This window comes from Strix uralensis, chromosome 1, assembly GCF_047716275.1.
Source record: "Strix uralensis isolate ZFMK-TIS-50842 chromosome 1, bStrUra1, whole genome shotgun sequence".
Lineage (NCBI taxonomy): Eukaryota > Metazoa > Chordata > Aves > Strigiformes > Strigidae > Strix > Strix uralensis.
The window spans coordinates 20,702,119-20,725,947 of record NC_133972.1 but is presented as its reverse complement, the minus strand read 5'-3'; the positions used below and the strand labels follow the sequence as shown (position 1 = coordinate 20,725,947).

The 23,829-nt window shown below is 41.0% G+C and overlaps 1 protein-coding gene across 3 annotated transcripts in view; it reads left to right on the top strand.

Moving 5' to 3' along the window:
- The window catches only part of BMPER (BMP binding endothelial regulator), a 150,811-nt gene that overhangs the window by 7,273 nt on the left and 119,709 nt on the right, over positions 1–23,829 (top strand). For all 3 annotated transcript variants that reach the window (XM_074858773.1, XM_074858763.1, XM_074858785.1), the window contains one exon: positions 18,188–18,287. In XM_074858773.1, coding sequence (XP_074714874.1) covers positions 18,188–18,287 — 100 coding nt within the window. The remainder of the gene's footprint in view (positions 1–18,187; positions 18,288–23,829) is intronic.

Here is a 23,829-nt window from a genome sequence, read left to right as displayed (position 1 = left end):
CAGTGGCCTTCACACTGCAAGAGCTTTTTTTTTTTATTTTTTCAAGAGAATGAAGGGTTTTATTTTCAGTGTGTTCTTTGTGGGGAGAAAAAGTCTTTTACTATTTTTTTTATTTTTCCAAAATACTTTAGAACAAAGTGAGTTGTGTCAAGAAACAGCTGATAAAAGCCAGTAGTGATCTTGACAAACCACAACTAAACCAGTGCCATTTCCCCCACCTTTTTTCCTCCCCCCTTCCCTCATGCCTGCGCCTCAAACTTGCCAACTGCACCTGAGGAGTGGTAATCGTATGTCTCAACCTTTTATCACCTAAATCCAGAACAGAAGGAAATAAATGTGAGCCAGAAAGTGTAACCAAGTGTTGGAAACCTGAGAAAAGTTTGGAGACAGGAGCTCAGGAAACTAGAAATCAGAGCTTTGCTTGGCGTAAGTTTTATTCAGCATGAAACATCATTCTGTAGTTTAAATTTCCGCTTTTAAATTCGAATGTGCAATGTAGAATTTGACCTTTGCTCATAAAAAATGATGTTAAATTGATTGTTATAAAACCTAGTGTTCTACCTAGCTTGAACCAACAGAGTAGTGAAAACCAAGTGAGAGCAGACCAAAAACCAGAGGAAATAACATCAATCCTTGGTCTTCCCTGCACCCCCACCAAAAACTCCATCTCCTCATTGAAGACTAAAGCAAGAAAGCTACTAGATTTGCTGGCGTTCTTTACCTATAGCATAGTTGATTTCTGGGGTACAGTGCACAAGTTGAAAGCACATAGCTAGCCTGAGAGCAAGTGTTTGACACATGTTCAGTGAAGATGGCAGTGTTTTAGTACATCAGGATTCAATTGTTGTTGCGTCAAGGTATAATGTGGCCCAGATGACTTTCAGTGGAGTAGTGCATATTAAAAAAAAAAAAAAATCATCAAACAATTCTTTCATACCTATTTTATTTAATTTAATTTCAATAGTTTACATACATCAACTACAGAATCTACCAAGACTGCATCTTCTTTCAATTTAAATATTCTTGGTCTTTATTACTGTATAATATAATCAGCTTTCTCTTCACCCACAAAAATAACAAAGAGACAAAAAAGCTCATGACACAGTAGTGTACTGGTAGTTTTCACCCCCATATTACTGCAGAAGAGAATGTTGTTTCGATTGGTCTATGAAGGGTTCCTGGAGTACAAACATTCTCCAACATGATGAAAGCTGTATTAGTTTTTATCCAGTTTAAAAAAGATACAGATGTATATGCCATCTCTTAAATGAAAAAATCCAACACCCCACACCCCAAAAACAAACCCTGAAAACAAAACCCAGTCATAACTCCATGTCTAGTGCAGCTGGGTGTCCCATATGTACTTTGTTGTGAAGACCAAAGAACAATATATATAGATATAGTTCATATATATATATATATATATTTGAAGATGTTTTTCCAGTAAGAAGTGAATAGAATCAAGAGCCCAGAGCTGGTTAATTACCTGTTGTGGAGGTGATTGCTTTGGTAGGCTCTCCTGAAGGATGGTTCAGGTAGGTTCAGTTGTACTTGTTCTTAATTCACGCAATACCTGTAAGACAAGACTTTGGCCTGTCTGAGAATGAAACACAAACTATCTATGGTAGAAGATGATTACTCTAGCTTGATCCGTTTAAGTTTCCAACAGCAGTGCTGAGGCAATGTTCAAGTCAGTTTAGTCCCATATATATAACCACCCTGGCCAAGTAGTACCATGTGCAACACATCTCATGTCATTTTCTCCTCCGAGGAATGAGTAAGGTTTGTATACCTGGGTGTTGTGTTTGGGCCATCTGTGGACCTTTTGAAGTCCACTTTCTGCACTTTGCTTCACATCCCAGAGCTGCCTCAGAGTGTGGCACATCCCTTCTCAAGTATGTTTGCCTTCAGTTCACTGTGCTTTATCGTGACATTTAGTTTGGAGACATGGTGCACCATCATATGTGACAGCTTATGATGGAGCCTTTCTGGAAATCTGCAGGCTTGAAGAAGCTATTTCATGTTGTTCTCAGACCACATGGCATAGTGAAGAGTTCACTACTTGCACATTTCTAACATAGTCAGCTGCATTGAGCAAACATACATACAAACACAGTGCTGAACTGATTATAGGTCTTGGCAAAACCCTCCTGGAAGAGAGCTGGTGATATGTCACTGTAACGATGATGAAGATCCCATCCATCAAGTATGGAAATGAGATTCTCCTTGGCATAATTAAAGGATCAGAGAACTGAAATACAAAAGAACATCTTTAAAATGTATAAATAATATGTGGAAAAATATGAAGGGCACAAAAATGCCATAAACTAAATGGAAAAATGTAATATAAGTTGCAAATGTCTTTTGACTGTGCCTACAATAAGTGCAAAATGGATCAGTCTAAGTTAAGGCACTTTTTTATTGCCAATAAGAAAAACATTATTAAAGAGCTGGTCCAATATCAAAATGTCATTTTAAAAGCATACAGTTACCTGTATATAGTTTTTATTAGCTTTCAAGTTTCTTCCATTGAGTTGTTAATGGTCTTTTTAAGAATTATGGTCCTGTAAGTGAATGGCTCACAGTGTCAGTATGTCTGCTGTTCTGCTTTGTGCTGCTATATAAAAATAGATATTTTTTCCCCACCAAATATCTGGTTTTATTTCCCCATTATGTTTTAATAGAAATTTTTGAGGGAAGAAAAATATTAAGCAACAACCAGAAAATCAAATGAAAATGCAATCTTTTTATATTGAGCTTATGGTCAAATAAAAGGCCATTGTGAAGAAAAAACAATATTGCATAAAAGCTTTTACCTGTAATACCACTATTAAAATTACTATCATACCGGTACTTGCTCATATTGTACCTAATAACTGCTGTAATTACTTCCTCTGAGGCCTCTTGGCATCTTCATCTTATGCATTAAGCTGCAGCTAAAAAATTCCTAGTCTGACCATTTGTCCAATTGAGCTCTGTGCAGCGTTTTGCATCCAACTGAATCAAGTGCTGAGCTCTAGGTCCAAGTACAGCATGGACCCCATCCCTTGTTATCCCCAGGAGCTGACCTTGTGTGCTGAGACCTGGATTTCATATACTTTTTGTCTGCCTCTCCCATTTAGTTATTAGACTTTTTTCCAGCTTTTTTTCTGTTTTCCCCCTGTGTCTGGAATCCGCTTGCTTTAGATAGTGGTCTAAAATGGCCTGTTAAACTAGGACTGTGTACCACCACCTCACTGAAGAAATAACATGTCTTCATGCATCGTGTATGATTTGCCTGCTCTTTACTTGTTTCCTCATCTGTTCTACACATCAAACTCCTGGCTGTAGTTTTCATTTTCTGTATTGTATCTTAGATTTTTCAGAGGGAAGCATTGTATGCTTGTGCTGCAAAGTGCTGCAGCAAAAGGCAGTACTATGAAATAGCATTGGAGCTAGAGATCTATTTGTTCTTGTGAGCACAAAGGATGGAAATGTGATGAAATACCATTTAGAAAAATGATGCAAAAAATCTGATGTTTTCCCTGACAAATTGAGGCCCCAGTTTGTTAGAGTCCCTCTTTTAAGTAAACCCTTTTGCAAAGCTTCAATGTTAAAGATTGAATCAGAGCATCTTTAACTCTGCCTTAGAGCTATGCTTACATCATTACACTGCATTTTGCACAAGAGCAGGTCTAACTCACATAGGGCATCTGCAGTCAGTCGCATGGTAGCAATGCTGCCTTACATATGCATAAACCCCAACCTGCAGTGTTGAAACTTCCTGTAAATCAGATATCTAGTGCAAATCCCTCAACGATGTAGACGTTCTCATTTCAGTTTTAAATTTCTCTGTGCTGAGCGCTGTGTTGGCTTCAATGTCCAGAGCTGTGTCAGACTTGAGAAGTTGAAGACTGCCATTTCTACTTCACACCAAAAACCAGGTATTGCTCAGCCCTGGGCTGCTAGGGTGCCCAGCGTAACTCCAGGCAACCCTGTTGGCTGCAGGGCCAGCTGCCCCTTTCTCCAGACAGCTGGCCATGGTATGGCTCACCTCCTCTTTTGTAGCTAAAGATCTTGCTTGAGGCATAGAAGCAGGAGCTCCGCACTCCTCCTTACCCGGAGGGATGCAAGCCAATGTGTTGTAGAGCCCTGGCCAGGAAAATCAGATTTCTGACAGCATATAGGCAAGAAGGTGTGTGTTTTGGGTTTTGTTTTCTTGTTTTGCTTTTTTAGCTGTTCCTGACGTCTTTATAGTCAATTATATTAAGTGTCTTCCATGGGAATTGGATCTTCCCCAAGGTTTGGAACCATCAAAAAGTATTCTGATGGCCAGCTAGAGTCATACATTTGCATCTGTTTTTTTGGTTTTCTTATGATTTATTAGTGACTGAAGAATAACAGACCTTGATTGTCCTGAGGTTGTCTCCTCCTCCATTTTTTCTGTCTGGGTGGTGATGTGCAGTTGAGGCATGGTTTGGGAGAGATGGGAAAGAGCTGATAAATGACTGCTCTAAGGCTACGTAGTGTTTATGATCTGATTGTGCCAGTTAGTGAAACACCTTCGGGTTGTGCCGCTTGGAAATCATTATGGTAGGAAGGAGCCAGGCAGGGTGACTGGGCTTGAGATAAGGCTATTAGCTGAAGGATTGCCTGTGGGACCTAAAATACTGATAAGAGCAGCAGGCTCTCATACTGCAGGGAGACTGTGGATCTTTTGCTTGTCACAGAGAATATTTTTTTTTCCTGTATATGGCAGTGTACAGCTGATCATTTCAATATTTAGCACTTCCCTACCCCAATACTCAGTTCTGGGGAGAGCTGGACCAGTTAACTGGTTGGGTGCATTGGTGATTCAATCTGGCAAATGCTTTTGATTAAAACAAATGAATAAAATGATGTTGGCAGGCAGAATGCTAAGCATGCAAGCTTTTTAGCCTGTAAACCAAAGGTTGGTGGATGGGTTGTTTGTAAAAGCAGTGGATAAAAAAAGCTGGACAATTAAAATCATTGTACATTAAAATGTTGACGGTGCGGTAGTGTAAGAAAGCTTTTTAACAGACACATGCTTGAGGCATAGTTTGTCTATCATCTAAACACATTAAGCATTGCTGGAGAGACTTGCTGATGTGGACATTTAAGATGCAGCATCGTGCACTGATACTGAACCAGAGCTTGTTTAACGTGAAAGTGTGGAGGAAACAGAAGAAGCGTGCAATTTGTATAGCTTCTGGAAAAATGTATGTATATGTCCAATTTAACTTGGCAAGGTTTCCAATCCTCAAGCAAAAACTGTTTGACCCAAAAATCAATCTGAAGTGGAAATTTAAAAAATATCTAGAACTCTAGGCCATGATAGTAAGAAATTTGAGTGGGTTTATGTACTTGTTGTTACACGAAGGGTACATATTTGGTGCCTAAAACTGTATATAATAATTTTAGTGTAAAATGAATATCTTTGATGTCATCAGGTTTCTCGGCATAATTAAACCAGCCTACATATGGAAACATACCAAGGTGGGAGCCAAAAAGGGAAAAAGAAAGCAAATCACCTACAATAAAAGGGAGGTTCGCTGGAAGGCAGCCATCTGGAGAGATGAGTAGGCCACTCCAGCCTGTTTGCTGGGCATACCTCTTACATACAAGACAGCATAAAAATTAGTGGTGAGACAGAGCTTTAGTTGAGAGGATGTGGATGTGATGTGACTCCAGGAAAGTTATGTATGACTCTTGAACCAGAGGTCTAAAAGGCTTTGAAGCATCTTCTGGAGACTTAATATTACTACTGTGTGTTTGTGGACAACTTGTCACTGTGGCCATAAGGTAGTGTTACCATCCAAGGATTTAGGTTAACATACTGAGTAGTGCTTAGGTTGGGCTGTTGGCCCAAGCAGCCCGTGCTGACTGTCTTGTCTCCTCCATTGAGAAGACACTCAGAACAGGGATTTCTTACAGCCAACATGCTGAGCAGAGAGCTGACAGGAGTTGCTGAGTACAAGGCCTTACCCTAAACCCCTCTCTCTGTTTTGGAGCCAAGTACTTCATGCTGTGCCATTCAGGGTTCACTGATCTGACCTGGGTGACAGGAGCACCTCCTCTTATGTCATACAGCTTAGTAGTTGGAGGCTGTGACAGAAAAGCAGTTTATTGTCAAGTATCTCGAGAGTCATTGATGCAGAGATTAGTGATCTCATCTTGGTCAGGAAATTTCCCGCTTTCCTCTAGGTTAGAGAAGTGTGTTTCAATTGCCCGTGTAAAATGCAGCAGTGTGGACAGGCTGGATGAAATGTTGTTCCTCTTCCAACCCAGATCAGGCTGTGACTTGGCAATGAGGGCTTTCTTTAATTGCAGAGGAAGGTACAGTTAATAAAAAATTAAGTTTCCAAGACCTCAAGTGGATACTTTTTAGTTTTCTTCCAGCCCCAGGTTCTCATTTTTACAGGGCACTGGAGTCTCCCATCATCAAGAGTCCTTCTTATGCTAAAGGTGTGAAACTTTTGGATTTCAGACCATCTTTCCACCTCCCCTGTGTTTTCCCCCTGGCTACCCAGGTAGTAGCATTGCTGCCTGAGTTCTTGCTCTTCAAAGAGCACAGTGCTGTCCCACACAATGAAATCATCTCTGGCTGCCTTGCGAGTGCTGTGGACTTCGAGCCAGGCATAATCCCATTCCTGACATTTGAGTCTCATTAATTGGGTTAACAAGATGCTATCTGCTCTCCATACGTATGTAAATATAACCTGCTAGCAAAGATCTTAATGGCACCTGATATATCACACTGCCTTTACATCTATCAAGAGGTACCACTGCAGGAGTCACTTCCAAAAGCAGGTTGTGTTCTTGGTCCCATGGGTCCCTTTATAAGCCATAAGAAATGCTGGTGGTCAAGGCCAACCGTTCAGATGTCTCTAAAGTGTCCCACTGGTGACTGAAAATCACTTTGTCAAGATGACAAATGGCTCGCGCATACCCCATTCACCTTAGAGCTTCGCTCTAATGTCAGCTCCATTTACTTGTCAGAAACAGGTATTTTTTTTACTTCCAGCAGTGCAAGTGGGGCAGGGGAAAGGAAGGAGTGAAGGCAACACAGGCAGAGGAAAAATCTGCTTGTATGGCTTCTATTCAATGTATTATTATAGTTGAAATTCTCAAGCTTCGGACATACCAGAATCTGTTTGTTTGTACATGTGCAAAACAGAAAGAAGGGAATTTGCTTTTCAGAAGTGAGAACTGTCCCTGCAGGGCTATGATTATGCAAAAACATGTTTTAACCACTGGATTTTTCAAGCAGAAAGTGGTTGTGCAATATTAATTTCTTATTTTGGGCAGCAAATTTCTTTCCAGAGCAACATTTAAAAATAACTGTTTAATTAACTGGGTCTACCCAGTACATAGGGCATTGTGCATGTGTCTGTGCTGAAGAGCTCGGCTCAAACCTCTGAACTCGCGTGGGTGGTTTCATTGACTGCAACGGTATTGTCATGTGGCTAAGTGATCACTGCTGTGCATGAGCGCTGCTACATCTCACCCAAAAGCAGCGAGGGCCAGGCCACAAAATACAGTCAAAGTCATCTCAAGGACTGTGAAAATGACTTTGACAGCTTTGGCTTCTAGTTTCCTCTCAATGACTTCCATGTCGCTTTTGCTTAATTCACAAGTCAAAATATGCTTCTTCTCCTAGTAGCTACAGCGTTGGCTGAAATTTTGAAAGTCACAGTCTAACTTAATTTGGCAATACAGTTGGTCACAACAATGGAAAGCTTATTCCACCTTCCTTCTTTGTATCTGATGGAAGCTTTGCATCCATCAGAATTTTGAGTAGATATGAAATGAGATGTGTCAAATAAAACATCATTGTGGCATAAGTTTTTCTGACTAAATTATCCCGTGGCCTTGAGCCTTCTCTTCCTGGCACCGACTAGATCAAGCCTGCTTGAGGGTGACTGCTGCCACAAGCTGTCCATGAGTTAGGATTTCCAGCTGCCCCTCCGAGATTTTACTAGTGCAGAACAGTTACAGGAAAAAGGAGTGAGCTCCAGTGAGTTGAAGGCGGCATTAAAAGACCCCGAAAGCTCTTGCCTCTTCAAGGAGTCCTGCCTGAAATGCTCTTGGTCCTTGTCTCTTGCCACTCTTCTCCAGAGAGACTGACAGGCTAGGGGCTGTGCCTTCTCTCTGCAGACCACTGTGAATAACCTCCTCTTTTTTTTTTTTTTTTTTTTTCCTAATACCACTGTGTAGCACAGGCAAGATCATGTAAGAAAACAAATGCGGGGTCAGCGCTCAGTTTTCTTGCAAGTTCATTAAAACAGCAGTGTCTGGAGGCCTCTTGCCTAAATAATTTTATAATAGAAAACAGACTCTTGTTGCTTTCTTTTGGGCTACTATTTTTATTTGGTTGTTGTTCCTCAAGCGTTTTGGTCCTATTTCAAAACTTGCTTCAATTAAATGAAGAGAAGTTTTTTTTTTTGGTGCTTTCCAGTTTAAGAGCTGTGCTACTACTGTGAAACTTCTAGGAGTCCTCTGGATTATGAAGCTAGGATTGACAGGGATTTTCCTGACAAAATAACATTAAAAAAACAAAGTGTAGATTAAAAATTTGGAAGAAAATAAAACCCCCTCTCCCTTCCCTCCCCCAGCCGAGATCTCCTGTTGCTTCTTCTGGCATGCATCACATCTTTGAGGATACAGTATCATGAGAAAACTGTCACTTGGTGATGTATTAGGGTAATATATCATGAGAGCATCGTTTCTTTAGAGGATATGGGCAGTAAAAGACATGATTCTGGCCAGACAGAGCAGCAGGGGACCTTGCTTTTTTTTCTTCCCTTTTCTTTAATCTAGCCCTGTTTTTGTGTTGTACAGAAGTGAGTTTCTTCATGGGATATGACTTGTTGCAGAGTAAGTTAGGAGGCCCATTGGGCTTTTTAAACTCTTTAAGAAGTACATGGCCTCAAGGGCTGCTTTGTTCAAAGTTTTTAGAACAGGCTCAAGCCCAAAACTAGAGCATTTGCCACTGCCTAAACCTCCAGTGTAAGGGTCGAGTATACAGGCTTCAGACAGAGAAGGCAATAAAGATGCAATGACAGGTGACTATTGTTTGGATAATATATTTGTAGATTTAGCCCATCAAAATGTGATTAAATGATATTTATAAAAGCAACAGTCAATGCACCTCTTTTAAATAAATGTCCATTGAAATTTCAATTCACATCAGTAGAAGAAAAATTACTATCAGTCAGTATTCAGTCTGTAATAGAAGATGAAGTTATATCCAAAAGTAGAAATTATGAACTGATGGATTCAGATTTTGATTTACTTTTTAAAAATTGTTTTCATGGTTTTGTTTTTCTCTCATTGGCAATGTCTGCTGGAAAATAAGCTGAACACAGTCTATAGGACCAGGATGGCAGTAGTTCAGAAACAAGAGTATTGTTAGGACACTCTTTTGATGGGACTGAATTAATTTTTGAGATGGGACAAAACGTAACACCATGGCTTGATCTAAAATTTGTTGAATTCAAATGATTTAATAATTTATTTTAAATCTTTGGCATAATCTGCTTTACCCTCTTATGAAATTCATCAGTGCCATCCTCAACAATTTTTTGGGCTAGAATTTACTTAGAGTGTTTTCAGACCAATTTGGCTTGGGGATGATATGAGCAAACTTCTACAAGTCATCCTATGGCACTTAAGAGGGGTCAGCAGAGTGGGGTGCTCCAGGACCTAATACACCCAGGACAGCGATGTTGTTCCACATTTGCAGACTTCAGCTGTGTATGGGTGGCTTCTGGATCAAGCTAAGATAATGGAAGATTTTATGGCCCTCAGCTCATCATCACTTCTCTGGGAGAATGAATTCTGCCCCATCAGTTTCAGTTAGAGTAAACCAGGCTAGGCAGGACCATGCTTTCAGGATCACTCATTTAGCTTAAAAGGAGTTGGGCAGTGATCATCCAAAAAGTTTTGCTGGCTGATCTGAGTGACTGGGAACACCCAGCAAGGGGTAGATCATAAGCTCATAGGGTTGGGCGAGTGAGCTGTAACCTTTTCCAGCAGCATGGATATAGGTTTGGACCCTGAGCTTCAAATCAACAGGTACTGCCTGTGACTACTGTTTTCTTAGGTATTGGCATCAGATTTAGGTGACTGATAATTAATATGAGTTCTTTACTGACAAAGTAGAAAAACCTTTAATTTGTCTATTGTTTGTTTAAAAACACATTTAAAATTCATGGAAAAAACTATGAATTTTAAATGCATGCATCTTGTGAAATGCAAAGGTGTGGTGTCCCATAAGAACCCCAGTGTGTACCCCTTCCCTGAAACCTGGCTTCTGGATTACTATAGGTAGTCTTTCAGACTACAGTACGAACTGCTGGGAACCTGTGAAGACCGTGTCTCTTGCTGCTTATTCTTGCTGACTTAATCTGCAGTTATGGTCATTTTGTCTGGCTGTGTCTACTTTGTTGATAAGCTCACTGGAGCAGGGATGTATCTTGCTTCTTGCATGTGCTTATATGATGTCTGATGTAATGGGACCCCGACCCCAGCTGCAGCCTTAGCAGTTGCATTAACACAAACAAATGTAAGAGGAAAAAAACCCCTTTCTTTTCATCACGTAGTAGTGCAATGGGCTGCTGTCAGGGAGTATTGGGATTGCATCAGGCCACCAAGGTCATTTTCCTCATGCTGGTGAACATCATTAAGCACAGTGAAAAAAAACCTTAAAAAAAAAAGTCTCTTCAGTCTATAAGGGGTTGTGAGTGATGTGTCCTGAATGACTTGCACATACTCATCTCTTCCTCACAGCAGTGGGGAATACCCGTTTGCAGTGAAATTTGGTGTCATCTTTCAGCAGGGCCTTTGTTTTAATCATCTTTCCTAGGGAGTGGGGACAGCTCGAATTATGAAGGGGGTGGCTGATGTTGGCTGAGCACCACTGCCGGGAGAGCTGCAGCCTCCTCCCTGCTTGCCCTCAGAGAGGCCAGATAAACTAAAGAGATTACAGGGGGTAAATCAGAGGCTACCGAGTGCTTTGCTCAGAAAGGACACAGAGGCTCTGTGGACTGAACTAGCATATTTTGTTCCTCATGAAATACTGTCATTTGCATCTAATGCAATTCATGCTGAAATCACAATCATGTTGTGCCATGGGCAAGAGCCTAATGCTGAAAGTACTGAAGGATATGTTTGGCGTCACTCCTGTAAGTTGTCCCATTGAAACTGAAAAAACGCTTAAAATAATAGGACTTTTCTCTCTGTGAGGTGAAGCATATGCCTTGGTGTTTGTAGGTTTATATGGGTAAACAGAGAGAACTGTATCATTTTGCAGAGAACAGGCATTGTTTCATAGGGAAATATTGTTTCCACCTTGAATTTAAAAACATATCTAGTGCGCTAAATCTTTTTTGTTATTATAACCACAAAATTTGTTTTTGCAAGGAAAAACAAAAAACCAGATAATTGGAGGGGAACAAAGGAAATGCGACCTTTTTCTTGTCTCCATTGACAGTGGTTCAAAACGTCTGCAAACTTCATCCTTGGGGAGTGGGGTCTCCTCCCTGAAGCCAAATTGTGTGTCCTTTGCTCAGGCAGAGAAATGCTCGTGGAAGACAGCAGTCCCACAGTATTAGTAGGGATTGCTTGCCTGCATCAACTGTGCCAATTAAAGGGAAGTTTGTAAGTCGGACCTGAGACAGTGAGTTCCAGGCAGGAGTGCCAAAGGAGCAAGGGTAGTATTTTCAAAAAGCGCCTCAGGATTTGTCTAGACCAAGAGTTACGCACGTGCCTGAGCCTGTTCTTGAGTTCAAGTTGGCCCAACATCGGGGTTGTCTGCACGTAAGCGTAGGTGCAGGCACACGCTTGGGAGCCTGGTGCTCCCAAGCGTTGCTGAGGGACAGAGCGTGGGGCCAGCGCTGGCCCAACCCTTTTCTCCTGTGGCCTGTGTGGACTGAGCGTGGCTCCGTGTGCACTCGAGGGGATGCTCTGGCCCTGTGCAACATCAGACAGAAAGCCAGCAGTGTGGCCAGAGAGCATGTGGGTCATGGCATGCAGTGTGAGAAATGCGTTTGAGCCTGCCCTGTGCCTTGTGGTGGAGATGTTGTCTATGTGACTTGAGTGCACTTGTTTCATTAGTGTTAAATGGCTTTTTTTTGTCTTCTAAGGTCATATGTGCATATTTGAAAGCTGCATCCCAAATTCCCCGCGGGTAACTTTTGCCATTGTTTGAAAATTGTTATTGTTTTGGTGAATGATCCTGGCAGAAACTTAAGGACGCTCTGAACTACTTGGTGAGGAGTCCTATCAGAATTACTAGTGGGACTGTGATGAATAGTGGTAAAAAATTAATGTTTTCAGGATTAGCCATTAATGGTAGTTCGTATTTCTACCTAATCTGTCTCTGTTGCTTTTATTGTTCTTCTCTCCACAGACTTTTTTGGTTAAATGGAAGTTTAAGTGACATTTTTGCTATTCAATATAAATAGTTAATAACCTCAGGATATCAGAAATGCAGTGCGAGCCTCCTAAAAGCATTTTCAATAAATAAAAAGGGAAAAAAACCCCAAACAAAATGATACTCTCACTATGGAAATCTAGCCCCCTGAGAACCCACATCTGCAAGGCCTTCAGCAGCCAGCTATGCCAGCATAACAGTGGGCTCGGGGTACCACTGATGGAGGCACTCCTTGGTACAGCCCTGAAGAAATGAAGCAGACTCCTGATTTATTTTTTTTTCCTTTTCCAAGCTAAATCCAGGTTGAAAAGAGCCATCCTCCTGGTGGCTGCTGTGAGCCGGCAGGAGCCCAGTGGGGAACCCTGTAGAAAGTTGGCTGCAGCTTCCAAGCTGTGGTTTGGCACATGTCCTCTCCAAGACCTCTGCCAAATATTCAGATTTCTTTTTAGTTTTTTTTTTTTCTTTTCATGTTGGCATTCTGTTTAACTGTACCACATGAGTTTAAGGCTGTTAGTTTGATATACTTTGTCACCAGAATGGGCTATTTTGTGTGGAGTTTTTTGATGGAAGGTAAAAATACGAGGTGTATGTAAAGGTGAGCAAATTGTGTTGAGAGGAGTTGTAGTAAAGGTAACATGAAGCACTAACACTGGTATTAGGTCTGGTTACTGTATCTCTCCTGTATGGGAATTTGACATCACCTTTGCATGCCAAGTTAAAGAGACCTTTGGTTCCCACTAGCAAAGTGTGGGAGAGGGGAGAAATGTGGGCACCCAAAAAAAGTTTCTGATCTTTCCCCAAACGCGTTAAAAGATGAGTTCTCCAGCAGTTGGTCTCAGTGAGCTCAGGAGGGGAGTCCGGGGTGATCCTCCGGCACTTCCCTAAATTTTCCTTTCCAAAGGAGTCTGGGATTCCAGCATGAACCCTTTGCCGAGCTGAGCGCTGACTGGGGAGTTGCATCAGCTGTGGCAGCATTGTTCTGGATCAGCCTGACCTCTTTAAAAAATATACGTATTTTTCCAACACTAATAAAAACTTTAGCTGAGGTTCTCTCCCTTTCTGTGTGTGTGCCTGAGCGCTAAATTAAAAAAAAAAAAAAAAATCCCAGATGTGAATCTATAAACCATCTGTTTAAAATAACTATTTCGCAGGACTATAATTAAAAGTTATTTATTATGAATCTTGGGATCCTATTATGAATTTGACTGACTCCCAGGTTTCTGATTTAGCAAACGGTTTATGTATTTATGAGCCATGTGTCTCTTCCGCACTTCTCAGTGCCAGAGTGCATGTCCTTTAAACAAAAGGAAAAAAAATCCCCTACCCTCCCATAACTGTTGGCTTCTGAATGTTGCTGTCTAAGAAGTTTTCTCTTAAGAACTGCAAAAATCAAAGTATCTGAGAGCTTTTAACAACTCTGGAGATGCTGTTGACAACACAGATGGAGGTTTGGTAATACAACTCTCCTGCATGCAGCTACTTAGCAACTTTTTAAATGTATGGCTGGGACAAGTAATGAAATGTTATGATTACTGGGGGTAGGAGGGGACATATCTGGAAGGAAAGGATTTGTCGCTGAAGTCCATTTGCTCTCACTTTCCTCTTTGCCCTTGTGAAATGGGAGGGAACAAGACAACAAAATAGAAACAAGCAGATAGACAGTAGCAGTGTTTTGGGTGATAGGGTGAAGAAAAACAAAAAAGCTTCTGATTACAATTGCTCTTTGTTTTATCTTCGTACCTTTACACCCAGTGGGCCCAGGAGATCTGCACTGGATAATGCCTGACTGCAATAGACTAAACAATGATTTACCAGCCCTGTTTTATCTGCTGTTGTCCTATGATTGTTCAGCATGGTACACTAACCCTTTCCTCCACATTTGCTGGCCTAGTTTTCCACAAAATGCATCTTTGAGATAAAACAACAGTATTTTTGGAAAGAATTTTGGGATTAAATCTGGTCCTAGAAGCAGTAAGAGACACTTGGATGTGCTCCCCTGGAGCTACGCTCATCTCTTCATAGTACAAGAGGGATTTTGCTGTGAAGACTATGCCAGGGCAGTATGTTGCAATTGTGGCACCTACTGTATGTTTGTTCAGCAAAAAGTCCCAAAAGGAGAGGTTGGGGCTGCAGCCCTGAGTGATGCTGTATCTCATACCCTAAAAGAGCAGCCCAGTCCTGATGGGTGGCATCTGAAACAGCCACTTTCAGAGCTGTCTGTAATACCAGCTAGAGAGGAGGAACATCAGCTTTGCAAATCCCACGCTGCTGAACTGCTTAGCTGCCCTTCTTGTGCTGGCAAAGATTGGCTCTGTTTACCTGGGATACACAGACCTGTCCCTGCAGGGAGGAGGATGCAGCTTCTCCTCCAAGGGACAGAGCTGATCTCGCTCTTTTATTTAAAAAAAAAAAAAAAAAAAAAAAAAGAGGAAAAAAGAGAAAAAAAAAAAAGAAGGGGTGTGTGTGAGTGTGGTATCTCCTGCCAACCTTTTAGCACCATGCTGTAACAACTTACCTTTGAGATGGTGATCCAGGTTTGGTGCCCTTCATGTCCAGATGCACTTCAAAGATTCATCTCCCACTTTCCCCACAAGCATCCTCACTGTCAGGACTGGTGGCTTTGGAGACATGAGGAACAAGCCCCTCTTCTGTGGAAGCTGGGCCACTGAGCAGCAAGTAGTTCAAGTTCTGCTGGGATAGAGAAAGGAGATAGAATCTGTAGCCCACTACTTAAGACGCCCTCCAAGGGGGAAGGACCCTTCAGTTCCCATCGCTGCTCCATGGGCCTCTAATGTTCTTTATGTGGAAGAACTGCTTAATGTAAAACAGCCCTTGGCACCAGGACATGAACTCCAAAATCTTCCCTCCCAGAAAACCTCCTAGCTGCTAGTATATACAGCCTGGCTCGGTTTTGCTTTCTCTTTCCAGTTACTTCCATCCTCACCTATAATGTAGGTCCTGAGTTTGGGGTTGAGCTGCTAGCATTGCTGGTGATACGGGATGAAGAGTAAGATCCAAATTTGCCTGCCCCCCTGGGTTGGATCAGTGATACCAAACTTGTCATTGGCAGAGATTTCTGATTTAAGTGATGTGGGACAAATAGGAGGCTTTTACTTAGGACCAGTAAGTAGCGAGTATCTCTTGTTTGAAATATGTGTGTCTGGGTCATCCTTAGGAACATTTTGCATTGCCAACAAGAAGCACCATGTCAGGATATACCTGAGGGCAGAGGGAGGCAGCCGGTGCTCAGGGGAGAGGGCAAGAAGCTGCTTGGGAGGCTGGGTTGCATGAGACATATGCCCCAGGAGTCCCTTGGGAATCAGGGAACAAAAAGAAATACAGAGCTGTGTTTTAATTCTTGTCCCTCTTGTTGCCATCCGCAATAATGATTTCTTCCTTTGAAGAGGGAGTCCAATGGGTAGCTGCCTGCCAGGCCCCCTGATGTGGGTCCAGCCCAGCTATGTTGGCCCAGAAGGGCAGCATGTACCTTGCATCTCGCAGAGGTCCATGATGCATGCTGCAGCTGGGTAAATCATGTTCTCCAAAGGAACATACTCTAAACTGGATTTTTCCCTTCCTTCAAACCCTCTTTCACCATGCAGAAGATTTTCCCACAGATAAAGGTAACGGGGCCACTAGGCTTATTAAATCTTTCCTTGAGCAAACTCTCATTAAAAAGAATCAGATCATAGCAAAACCCTTTAAAATACAGACTGTTTGTAGTCAATTTGGTAAACTTGATTCTGCTGTCCTTCAACAGGCTTTATGGAGGCAAAGTCAGGGGGCACTATGTTCACGTAAAGGGAATCAAGATTTCGCCCTGCACTCTCAAAAGAAGTTGTTGAGCCAGTTGCACTGCTGTGCCATGGCTGCTTTGTGCCAGTCCAGAGCTACAGACCTGCCATAAATTCAGCTTAAGTCACCAGTTAAATTGCATTTATGGTTGCTCTGCAATGCTGGAGTGATGCAGAGCAGCCAGCATATAGCAGTGACTAGCAGTGACCTGGCTTTTTACAGTAGTTGTTTGTGTCACTGCAGCTGCGCTTTAGGGCCTGATTCCCATTTGCTGATTTCACAGTGGCTTGGTGAGAGTGAGTCCTCATTTACACTGATAAGATTGAAGTGCCTTTATAGCTCCCATCAGATCAGGCAGTGACTTTGAAGAAAATAAACCTCTGATTTTAGACAAAGCGCTGGAGTGTAATAAAAGCTGTGTGTTATCCTTCACAAGCACCTTGAATAAGGCCACAGGGAGCAAAAGAAAAAGACTGGAAAGCACAGATTTTTTCCTTTAGTTTTATGATTTACATTTTTCTAGCCCTTTGATTTTTTTGGTCTCTAATTAAGTCATAAGATTGGGTGAGGTGGGTGCTTGCATCTAGTAGATGGCCACCTGTGTCACTTAATGAACTGAGCTACTAATTATAGGTGGAGGTGACTTCAGAGGGCTACTTTCAGTCAGGAATTTCAAGTAGCAAAATTTTACTGAAAGAAACACCCAAAGTATTTGTTTTCTGCCCTTATTTAAAAGCAGGGATAACCAGAAGGGTTGACACCACAGGGGCAAGGCAGGCTATAAATGGAATATTTCTCCTGCCTCCTGTTGCACATCCTCTATTGACATCCCTTAATTTGATCAGTGTGCTCTTTGGCTTTGGCCATCGCTGGCTTTTTGCCATAGAAAGATGACACTATAATGTAGAGTGATTGTGCCTGTTTGTTGTGTTTCATCGATTCTCAGCATTTTGGGGAGAAAGATGAATTATGGTAGTCTCTTTTCTAGTACAGTATATAGTAACCTCCTTTGAAGGACCTCTGGGTAGCTAGGTAATACGCTAGCTAAAAAGGACTTTCAGCAGTGGCAGAGAGTTTTGTTTTCTCAGAGCTTGCCACCTCTTCCTCAGTCGTCTGTCCTTTTGTCACTGTCAGAATAGATTCCTTGCATGTGCGGTTCATGGGGCAGCACCTCAAGACCCCGAGGATATTTTAACAAGTGCATCGTGTAGCTAGTTGTTTATTTAAGTAAAGTGGATTTCTTCAGTGGGGCACATTTTCTGTACCATGATGGGTAGCTGTCAGGGTCACCATTAGCCGGGGTCCTTATTTCTCCGTGCGGGAACAGGAATGACACAACACCAACGTGATGATCAGATCGTCCATCTTTATTTTTCCAATCCTGGTTACATTTATACTCTACTAAGTTCCGTACACACGCTCATCTATCTTCTATTAGGCTACAGGTTATCTACACGCGCTGTTCATGCGCCTCTACAAGCATTTGCGTTGGTTAATTGCAATTAGCACGTAAAGCCCAAAACTTGCCAAAACCTCCCTTATCTCATACCCTGTTTTGCTCAGACTTGTGTGCTTTTGCTGACCACAGGTGTTTCTCACTTATCTGCTATCTTGTGTGTTTTTGCCAGCCTTATTTTGCTGGCCTTGTCTTCATCCTTGCATTCTTCTGCCTGCACTAACTTTCCCCCAGCGCGGCCCAGACTCCTACAGGTAGCGGTCATGGATTACTGTCTAAGGGGAGTTTAAACACCATTTACTTGGGCTCCTGGATAATTCCGAGACTGTTTTCCTACTGTATTCCTTCAAGGGGAGAAAGGCGTTTTGAATCACAAGGATCCCTCCTGAAGCAAAAGAGCAGATTGCCAGCCTTACATTTTATTTTTGGAATTGCAAGAAATGGTAGCTGTGGATTTAGTTTGCTTGCAATAGCTTTTGTCTATTTTTTTTTTTTTCCAGAATAAGGAAGTGACATGCAAAAGGGAGAAGTGTCCGATGCTCTCCAAGGACTGTGCTCTCGTCATTAAGCAGAGAGGCGCTTGCTGTGAGCGTTGCAAAGGTGCGGTTCTCTTCCTGTTGTTTCCCTCTTTTAAAAATGTTGTCAGTTCACATTTATGTTGCCAGAAATAGGACAAAGTTGGGAGCTTCTCAGCTGGGACTTGGCTGTCACCAGAGGCTAGAAAAGGGCAGTAACCATAATTAAAGTAAATATGTTTACAGAGCTGGCGGAGATGCATAAATTCACATATTCATCCTGTAATTATTAGTTCTTGTGCAGCGGCAGCCCTTTAGAAATGCCTCTTTATTGTACTTGGTTGATATTTTGTCAGTCTTTTAGGAGATATCTCCTTTTATAACTTTGTCAGAAATATTTTAGGTCAACATCAATCTGCTAGTAGTTACCAGTCAATAGGAATTCCTTAAACTTTTTGTGTGGTTGGACAGAATAGGAGTAATGCTTCTGAGTAATAAAGAGCAGAGTAATTATTCATGACTATTTTTATTTCTCCTCGTACTACAAACAAACCAAGCAAGTTCTATTCATTTTACTAAATATTTCCTGTATCACATAATAATATCATGGACATTTTTATTAAAGCCAAAATGGGCAACAGTCTGAACATTATACATTTATTTATTGGCCAACACTGTATCATCCAAGCTCTTTAGAATGAGATAATTATCAAATATTTAAAAATTAATAAATGAAATATGTAAGCATGCATGGCATGTAACTACCATGCTTATCCACATGCAAAATGTACAGGTAGATGAAGTTGAAAACTAGTCTTTTTTTTACGTTGATGCAGTAAGTAATGTGCTCTAAAACACTAATTTTGTTGAGGGACTGCTGACACAATCAATGAGGTGGAGAATGTCAGATTCAGACAGCTTTACTTTTCTTTATTCCTCTCTGTTGTTTAATTCCCCAGTGGTGATAGAGTGGTTTTGAAAAGGAGATAGGGTAGAATAAATTGTTGGGAAATGCAAGCATTTATTGCTTTCCCAGAGGAAATACAAATGCAGGAAAACAGATTACACTGAAATTCAGACGGAAGAGATATATGATGGATGTGTGTTTTTCCTGGATGGTTGCAGAGGTGTGTTAGCTGCTGTACTCATGGTTTGCTTCTGTGCTGCAACTTTGGCATAGGTTTGGCAAGCCTCAATTTGAGGATTTGTCCAGAAGCCTGACACTTAAACAAAAAGGAAATTAACTGGGAAAAAAAATTAAAGCATTACTGAAACAGTAAGAATTTGTAGTTACACTTTTTATATAAATTAAATGTAATTTATTTCTTTTGTCAAATTGTGTTTAGTGTCAAAGATTCCTAAGCATTGGTTTGATTAGGCTGGAGGTTGATTTTTCCTTTCCATAATGGGATGTGTAGTTTGTCAATGGTCTGAAGATTTATATACATACATATTATATGTGCAGGCATGCATACAAAATGATTCTACACTAAAGGAAAATTAATGTTTCAAAGTTGAGGATACAGATATTATTTTAATATATAATTTTAATGTATTATTTTCATTCAGACTCCTTGTAAGATTTTCTGTTTATCCTGAAATGGGGTGAGTACCTACAGAACATTATTAATAGGCTTGAGCCTGGCATCTGCAAATTGGTATGCCTGATATCTCTAATGGAAAAATTAATAGAAACTGTTCAAAAATAAAATTAGGAGGCACAGAGATAATTGTGATATAAGGGGGAAGAATTATATCTTACAAAGATGCTAGAGTCCAATAAGTATATAGACAGAGAGATCCAACTAAAAGGCATCCAACGAGATCCCTCACCAAAAACTACTAAAGAAACTAAGCAGCCCTGAGTTTGTAAAGAAACTCTTCTCACCAACAAAACTAACAGGTGGTGATAATGAATGGTTATTTTCATAATGGAAAAAGGTTACCAGCAGATCCTAGCAAAGATCTCAACTTGTCAACGTGCTCAGAAATGATCTAGAAAAGGGGTGAAGTGGGACAGAAAGTTTGCTGATGATGACCTGATCTCTAGCATAGTAAAGGAGGAGGGCTGCCTGCAAGGAGTTGCAGAAGGTTCTTAGGACACTGAACAACAGATGACAAAACGGCAAAGGAAGTTAACATGGATAAATGAGTGCACACAGGACAAAACAGTCCTAACTTTACAAATATAATACTGGGCTGAGTTGAAAATTACTGATTAATAGCTCTTTCTCAGTGTTATAAAAGATGCTTCAGTGGCAGGATCAGCTCAAACCCCAGTAGCTCTCCAAAGGGAAAACTGAATGTTGGGTTTATTAAGAAAGGAGTAGGGTACAAACCAAAATGCCTGGTTATGCCTCTGTGTGAGTTCATGGTGTTCCCACTGAGGGAACAATACCAGATAGGCTGCTTATTCTCACCCCTCTGGAGGCTAACATAGAGCTATGGAGCTTGCCCTGTATTTGTTACTTTTTCCTGGTGTCTGTTATGGGCTGCTACAAGACAGAAGATACTTGGCTAGAAGGATGTTTGGTCTGATCTAAGATGGCAGTTCCTATGTGCTTAAGATGCAAGAACAACTTTACATTTCAGGATTAAAAAAAAAAAAAAAGGTTCTTGAACACTTAATTTTCAAAGTAAATGTGAAGTTCTGAATAAGTTTTTCTGCTTTTTCTGAAAGGTAAAGCAAAATACACACCAGTATAACTACAGCAGTCCCAACACCACACATTGTCACCAGGTTGTTCTGGTGCCACAGGAAGAGGCTGCTGGAGCCACCTCTACCCTCGAGGAGGCTGCTTGCTCTCCTGCCGCTCCCAACACTGCTGAAGCTCCTGCTCTGTTCTGTGCAAAATCTGAAATGAGTGTCGTGTGGGGAATATTTGGGGAATCAAGGGTGCAAACACCAGCCTGCCTGCGCAGCACTTCAGCTACTGCCTTTGGTGTCCCAGCAGCTCCCCAGCACTCCCGGTGCAGAGCTCAGCTGCAGCCGGGACTTGGCCCTGCAGCGCTTGTTCTCAGTTACTATTTTGTCAAGCTGCCAGAGTGCCCATAGGGAATGCAAGCAGGAAAAGGGAAACAGGGATTTTTTTAAATTTTTTTTTTTTTTTTTACTGGTTGCATTTCATCTAAATGTGAACAAAATGTTACGAAGAAAAGACATCAGAACCTGATGGCTTTTTTCTTGGCTTCATTCCCAAAGCCTAGAAAAGCTTAATAAGGCCTTACGGGCTCTCTTTGCCAGCTCTCTTTGATAGCTTCACATCTTCCTACCTTGTGAAGAAATGAATGAATGAATGAATGAATGGCTGCTGTCATTTGAGTACAACATCAGGAGGATAATATCAAGACCAAAGGGTATGTTTCCAGAACTGACTTGTGTAGGAAGGAAACCACCACTCATTAGTCATTTGTGACATTGCTGCCAGGATATTTTATTTTATTATGAGGAATGCATGAGGACTGGGTATGTAGGCCCAGTGTCTCTGATAGCAAAGAAGTAGTCTGAAATGAAGAAATACTATACGCCTGCAATGGTGCATCCAGCTGAACTTCAGTGTTTAAAACTTTGCATACAGGAGAAACTGAATTTTTGGTAGAGAATTTTTCCTGCAAATGGTTGTGTGCTGAGCATAACTCCCTTGCTTCCATTTGGCTATTTGTATGCTACTTAATTTCTAGCATTTTTCTTCATTTTTCTTAATCAACAAAAAAGTAAGAAACAGCAGCAAGTATAGCTTTTGCAATCAGAAAATTCACTGTGGTGGAAACAACGTGTTATCCCTAACATATTAAAAGATTTGGCTTTACTTAAGATTTTAATCCTCCAGACTAGCAATGTGTTTTAACACTATTCTTGACTTTAGGCCCATAGGACCTTGGATGGCAAAGTCAGTGGGTCAAGGCTCTCTTTTGCTGTGTGTTTGTGCAAAGACTGGAACAGAGAAATGTGGGCCCATGACTATGGCTCCCTGCTGCAAGGAGAATGCAAACAACTAAGTATAATAGTGAAAATTTTCAGTGAGATTATTCTTCTGACAGATACTTACTGTAGTTTATAAACCATGCTATATACCTCTAGCATACTATTCATTTTGAAAATATTAAAAAATTAAGCCCTCTTATTACTTTAGTATAGGATAAAAAGGCCACTTTTCATCTCTCATTTTATTTAATATGTTTAATGAAAACACACAAGATCATTGAGATTATAGAAATAGACTTGGCAGCATTTTTTTATTTAGTTGGATGGAGACTTGTCACTTGGATATAGAGCTCTACTCCTCTAGTAATAAGGTATTTGCTCTCTGAAGAAGTGGTATTATGGGCTCATGGCTGCCTAAAGTTTGCATTTCTGAAATTGTGCATCATATTCTACTTTCTTATCCTAAGAGTCTGAATCTTCTATGGATGTGCAAAGACAAAATGGGTGGGTATTTGTTACAACAGATACGATTTGTTGTGAAGTTTCTTTTACTTTCCATGTTCAATTTTGCTTTTCTGCCCTTATTAACGTTTGAGAGTTACTATGGAGTTTTTTGTTCTGTGTTTTTTTAAAAATTAATTAATGATCTTAGAGCTTCACGTGCTATGCTCCACTGATCTGGAGTCTACCAGAGAATGTAATCACAGCCCAGGCAACAGCAGCACTAGTTCCTCTGAATATTGAATATCCAAACCTATTGTAGTTAATTGTGCATTTCTTGGAAAGGATATCAAATATTATGGTTGAGGATTGCAGCCAATTTCAGCTATTAGGGCTGGCTTGCATCAGAAGTTAGAGGGAGGTTATGAGTTTGTCAGTGTTCTGGCTGCTCTGCTAATGCCTTGCAGGAGTCATACATACATTTGTCACTTTGTTCACCTGTGGACACCCCTAGTATGAGATACCCGATACCAGTTTGGTGCCCTGCTGTAAGTCTGACCAGGGGGGGCTTTTGTGTGGGCCTCTGATGGAGCACTGTAACTTGCAGCCCATCCTTGCATGCTTTAAGGCAAGCTTTCCGAGACAAGGGTGCAATCTAATACATGGATGGATGGGGATGGGCTGGGAAGATAATTATATATTTTCCTACTAAAATATTTTTCATCTTCATCTGAATAATCTAGTACTGGGATCTGTCAGAGACTGGTTATGGAAAGAGATGGTCTGGGGACATAATCATGTTTTAACTTTTCTTTTGGCCTTTCTCACTGCCTCTCAGTCTCTTGGTAATGTGCTCCAGCTCTGCACCTGAAGGCCTGTTGCTTGAGGCTGGTGGTACAGTTTCAAAGTTTATTCAATTTCTAGCTTTGTATTTCAAGTAAAGGCAGGGATTTTGAAGCACTGATGTATAGCCACTAAGGACAGTATCATCCAGTATCATCATGGTGCTAGCTTTGATTACTTCTGGTTATGCCTAAGAAAAGGTCTCTACCTCTCCATCCTTCATTTGAGTTAACTCTTCTTACAAAGGTCTTAGCACATACATTTCATATCCCTTGAATATCTGGTGTATACTGTTTGTTCAGTAGTGCCTCAAATTTCAGATTTTCTTATTTCCTTGGTTAATATAATTTTCCATTTAGATAAGAAGCTTTCAATGAACCATCTTTATATGTTGTCATAAATACTTTTGCAGCCAAAC